Source organism: Parus major, chromosome 3 (assembly GCF_001522545.3).
Source record: "Parus major isolate Abel chromosome 3, Parus_major1.1, whole genome shotgun sequence".
NCBI classification, from domain to species: domain Eukaryota; kingdom Metazoa; phylum Chordata; class Aves; order Passeriformes; family Paridae; genus Parus; species Parus major.
Window position 1 is genome coordinate 21,429,284 of NC_031770.1, and position 5,776 is coordinate 21,435,059.

The 5,776-nt window shown below is 47.5% G+C and overlaps 1 protein-coding gene across 1 annotated transcript in view; it reads left to right on the plus strand.

Annotated features, from left to right (window-relative positions):
• BATF3 (basic leucine zipper ATF-like transcription factor 3) overlaps positions 1-4,529 on the plus strand; it is a 5,354-nt gene extending 825 nt beyond the window's left edge. Inside the window, exons 2-3 of the mRNA XM_015620524.2 lie at positions 578-682; positions 3,170-4,529. Of these exons, the coding sequence (XP_015476010.1) occupies positions 578-682; positions 3,170-3,355 (291 nt within the window). The 3' untranslated portion in view covers positions 3,356-4,529. The remainder of the gene's footprint in view (positions 1-577; positions 683-3,169) is intronic.
• The last annotated feature ends 1,247 nt before the right edge of the window (positions 4,530-5,776 follow it).

Sequence of the window (5,776 nt, forward strand, 5' to 3'; positions counted from 1 at the left end):
GCCGGGCAGCGCCGAGCCGGGGGTGCCCGCTGCCCCTGGGCATCGGCCCTTCTTTCCCCGGGAGGCGCCCGCCGCGCTGGCTCTTCCCGGGTGGGAGAGCGGGCGAGCCGCCGGCGGTGGGAGGAAAGCTGCCGGGACACGGCGCGGTCAGCGGCTTTTCTCCAGCCGCGGGCAGCCGGGAAGGGAGCAGGGATTTCCTCCCCGCTGCTCGCACCTCCGCCCTGTCGGCCGCGCTGGAGCGGAGCAGGTGTAAAGTGCTGCCCTCCGGGCAGAGCGGGAGCGCCGGTCCCCGCTCCGGTAGCCAGCTTCCCCCATCAGCAGCAGCGCCCCTGCCCGCGGGGCTCTGCGGCATCCCCCGGGCAGCCTGCCGGCTTCCACGCCTCCACTTGGGGTCCGCCTGTGCAGTGGGGCAGAGGGATGCGCTGCTCTTTGCAGGCACCATGCGGTCTCTGGGAGACCGAGGATCAGCGCTGTCTAACTGGAAGTGTTGGTTCTCAGAAAGTTACACACCCGACTTGGGGCATCTTCTGTGTGCACCTTGCAAACTAGCGGAGTGTTTCTGGCTGATGTCTTCCAGAGTCACGAAGAAGATGACAGAAAAGTAAGGAGAAGAGAAAAAAATCGAGTTGCTGCACAGAGGAGCCGGAAGAAGCAAACTCAGAAAGCAGATAAACTTCACGAGGTGAATGGGTACTTAGCGCTTTGCGGGCATGGCTTGGGTACCAAGCACGGGACTTTACAATAAACAGGAATTCTTAAGCAGGCGTGGGCCTGTCTTCACACTAATCCTACTCAAAGATCTGTGGGTGTGAGGCACAGAAAGACGTGCTGTGGGATGCCTGGTCGGGAACTCCCAGACACTGATGCTGCTCTTGGACAGTGCAGCTCTGCCTTCAATGACAGTGCTAGGAAGAGAGAGACAGGGTCCAGCCCTTGCCTCATCCTCCCTCTTTTGCTCTTCCTGTGACCACCCAAAGAATGGGATCACAGGGCTCCTTTGGGCTAAACCAGAACCATTTTTTTTCTGTATTAGTGTTAAGCTTGTCACGTTTGCTATGACAGTGGATGAATTCTTGCTGTCATACAAGGTAGAAGGTGATGGAAGAGGAGGGGACATGCAGTGGCAACACTGGCTTAAATCAGTTCTACAACTGTGGTGTCAGCAGTGCTGCTCAGCAACAGGGTCCCCAGACATACCCAGTTGAAAAGGCTTCTTAGGAACTTGGGAGCCTGCAAGCATGAGAGCTGGGCTTGGCTAGCTGTTTGTTACACTTGTATGCTTTGAAAAGTAACAGTGGATATATAAACAAATAAAATGAAAGTAACTGATTCTTCCAGAAGCTTTTAGTATTGCAATGTGGTGTGGTTTTCTTGCGTCCCCAGTGCAAACACTGGAGGACAGGGACAGATTTTCTCTGATTTTGGATGTTACCTCACACAACAGTGCTCTTGTAGCAAGGAGTCAGCTTTTGGGGTAATTGTCAGTTTTGCAGCACGCTGCCATTGCGGCTGAGTCAGTTGTTCAGCTCTGAAGATTCATCACAGGCTTTATTCTTTCTCACTGTGGAAAGATCTGCCAGCAGTTAGCAGAGACTACGAGGGACAATGTGGGGAGTTTTGGGCTTGGTTTTTCCCAGATCTTCTCTGAGTCAGCGCCTGAGAAAGCCAGGTGCAGGGTACTTCTGAAAAGGGGTAACCCCTGGCTTTTGTGGAATCATATTTGGACCTGTGCCATTCTGCAGCCTCTCCGATGTTCCTCCTGATTTTGAGGATCTTCCTCGTGCTGGGAATCTTCATTTTGAGGCACACAGATTTTTCCAGGTGTAGGCAGATCTGGTTGCATAGACATTCATTCTTAGCAAGAGCAATGTGACAGTCTCACCCCTGAAAATGGGACATAGCAATGGGACAACAACTCTTACTCCAAAACTCAGGGCCATGGAGTCTGGGGCAATAAGAGATGAGCAGAATGACAATCGGGGTCTGGCAGCTTGGCTAGAGTTTGGCTCCAATACTGTGTTAGGAGGACTCTGTTTTACTCTGAGAGGTGGCAGAAGGGTGTAAGGGAGGGCAGGGAGCCCAGAGTACTGCAGCTAAGGGGAGCAGAGGCAGTGCCAGGCTGCCCAGAAGAACATTGCATGGGAGGCTCTCTCTGCTGCCTTTTAAGGCTTTGCACGTGTAGGCTTTGAAGTTTGCTCGGAAGCTTTCCCAGGGAGGTGAGATTGAGTGGGTGGATGTTGAGATTGAGTGGGTGGATGTTTAGCCTTGGGCCAGCAGCAAGACATCCATCTGCAGGTTTCCGGTGGACTGGCTCTGAGTCTCTAGCTCCCTTCTCTTTGGAATGGGAAGGCTTAGAAGCAGGGACACTTGAGATGAACAGGTATCAAAAAATGTGGCACAGGAGCCTTGCATCCATCACATGTGTGCTGCAGAACAACTCAAAACTCCCCTGCAGCTAACAGCAGCTTATTTATTGCCAGAGAAGCCTTAGATCAAAAGCAGCCAGGTCAGGGATAACCATGGCAGTGATCTGGCCTTCTGGTGACAAAATGAGTCTGGCATCAAGCTGGCATGATGCTTCCCTCCTCCTGAGTTCTTGGGCATCTGAGCAGGTGACTACAAGCTCTGGCAGGCCTGGAGGAGAGCACTGGACACATTGTGCTAGCCTGGATAAATGGCTTTCCCCTGCACCGCCCTGGGGCAGGGGCTGCCCTTCTCTCACCAGCAGTGCCAGGCACTGTGTTTTCCCAGCGCCCCTCGTGTTTTCCCAGCACCTCTCGGCAGTCAGTACTTTCATTTTCTCTCATCTCACAGTGCAGTCCATTTTGGCCCTTCCCAGCAGAGGCAGCCCAGGCTGGAAGAGGCCACCATGGGGACACAGCCATCCATGCCTGCAGCCCTGGGCTCCTGGGGAACTCCTGAGAGCCAGCAGCACCTCCTGGTCTTCAGGGCCATGAAAGGAATCACAGTGTGGTCGGGGCATAGGTCGTAAAGCACTTGCTCTGTTCAGCACCCAGGCTGTGTCTGTCTTTCATCAGCACTTTGTGAGTTGTAGTAAGGAACCGCACTGTTTTTCTACAGTTATGTGAATGTACTCAAGGTGGAAGCACTGAAAGGAATGTTTTGACTGTAAGTTGTTGTGTTTTTTCTTTCTTTCCCCTCCTTCCAGGAATATGAGTCTCTCGAGCAAGAAAATACCTCCCTGAAAAGAGAAATTGGAAAGCTAACAGATGAAATGAAACACTTGAGTGAAGTGTTGAAGGATCATGAAAAGATCTGTCCACTATTGCACTGCACCATGAACTTCGTGACCATACCAAGGCCTGATGCACTTGCCAGCTGCCTACCCAGATGAGTGCTCTCCTCAATCACCTCTAAATGTGATGTGTGAAAGTGCCATTAACAGGAGTTTTGAAGAACTGCCCACTTAGTGTGCAGCTCTTCCATTGAGCAGGGCTGGACTGACCATGCAGCTCTTCTCCACTTTGAAATGTCACAGTCTTCTGAATCTCAGGAAAACACCAGAATGGAAAAAAAAAGACAATTTGAACAGCAGCTTCTAACTTGGTAGACTCTTCAAGTCACGGTTTTGCCTTCAGAAATGTCTAAGTGCCGTGCAGCCCACTGTGGAGCAATGGAATGTAGACAGGGAAAAGTACCGACCTCAGACTGGGATGCCTTTCTCCCACACATCCACTGCCAGTAACCCTTTGTCACTTGTCACCCATGTATGTCATGATCTGGCTGCTGGGTTTTATCTCTCTAAACAGGTTTGGTTAATAAAAGTGATATCTTTATAATGCTCTCCACCTTCTTCAATAATCAATGTCTTTTATAGCATTTCTGCTTTTCATTTGCTGGTCAATGCCAAAGTCTAATGCTAATCTTCCTGTAAGTTGTTCTGTTATTTACTTATCACCTCTTCATTGGTTCCTCTTTTGAAGTGTGTGTAACAAAAGAGTTTTTTCTTAGTCCTTAATATTCCAAATCATCAGCCCTGCTGGCATTAGTCCTTGGAGCATTTTATATCCTAAAATATGGCTTGGCCAGTTTCTGATGGTGATTGCTCTGTGTGGAAGGAAAACAAGCAGAGTTAGATGATTTTAAACATTGTTTTAAAAAGCAGATTTTAAAATTTATTCTTTTAATGCACTCACTGGAAATGAACAAATATCTTCATCCTTCCTTCGTCTTGCTTATTGCCTCTGGAAGATTATGTCTGTGGATTGAGTTTTGCTAAGCATTTTGTTCTACATCCACGCTGAAGTTGTCTGATAATTGTTTGAAAGAAAAACATTCTGTTTTCTATAACTTTTTCTTTTTAGTTACAAAAAGGAAGTATGATTGCAATGTTACTGAGAAATAGACAGAAAAATGTGTTTACTTTCTCTGAAGATTCCTAGTAGTGTCAGCCTCTAGAAATGTGGATGCTGTAGCTTGGGATCCAGCAAAGAGTCTTTTTCTCACAGTATTTCCCAGTCAAAGAGCACCTTTGGATAATAAAAATTTCCTCCCCATTGCCAACTCTCTCACTTCAGCATCTGGATTTTTTTCAGTGAAATTCATGGGATTAATTTCTCCCCTCACCAGGATCACAGTACTATCAGCAGAATACGATCTGAAATGTCTGAATTTTAATATTTTTTTTTAATTTTTTTTTTTTTTTTTTTTTTTTTTTTTAGTTTCTTTAATAGAATGGTGCATTGCTGATCACTGCCAAGATAGAATTTGGGAAACCATGCAGTCAACTCTGCCTTCTAAAGGGCCCTCTTGTACCATTGCCTTAGGCTAGAAACTCCAGTTGAGCTGTTGGCTTCTTCAAATTTTTTGTTAAGTTGCTCCCAAGAGGATTTCCAGAATTTGCATCTGCATACTAAATGCTGTCTTCAAAGTTCCTTATGGTCCCATAAGGACTGAGTCATCCCACAAAGAGAATCTGCTGCAGTCCCTGCCTAGGAAAAAAGAAGTCTCAGTACAGTTCAAGGCAGACATTCTGGGTAATGTCCTTGAAACTGTTCTGTGTGTCATCCTTAAGAAAGGATCTTACTTATATTCATCCACACACCCATGTTCCTTCAGGCCCTGGATGCCACTGTGATTTGGGCAGAGTAGAGATGTAATGGAGAAGGAATGGAAATGAACAATATTCACTCTGGGAAAATCCATCATAATTTAGGATGAAGGGAGAGAGGAAATGCTTCATATCTCTTAACTAGGTGTGTGCAGCTGACTGGAAAGTATCTAATTTGGGTCAGGACTGTACAAAGCTGGAGCCTTACAACACCAGGCCTTGTGGACCCTCAAAAATGGGAGGAAAGATCAGCTAGTCCATCCCAACAGAATCTTTCTAAAGATTTTTGTTCCTCAGATGCTCTATTCTAGAAGTAGAAATCTAGTTCCCTGTGTAAAATCCTCATTCTTACACATTTATTCTTCTAAACACCTGTCCAGAAACTGGCTCCAGCTTATCACTTGGTGTCATATGCAAGTTCTGTGCTGCACTCCCCATCAGTAAGCGCTCTTCTTGTTCTGCAGTAAAACTTTCGATCCATGGTTTCTGCACTGGAATTCATTGCTTTATTAACCTTACAGTGTCTATGCAGAGTGTACAGGAGAGGACAGCAGAATTCTCAGCAATGTTGTGTGATGGAGACAACATTGCTGTTCCTTGGAAAGGCTGGGAGCCCTGTAGGAGCCCTCACAGTCCCCACTTTTTTCCCACAACCTCAGGGTATAGCTCCAGCTCTTCCTATGTGCCATGTCCATTAGTAATAGT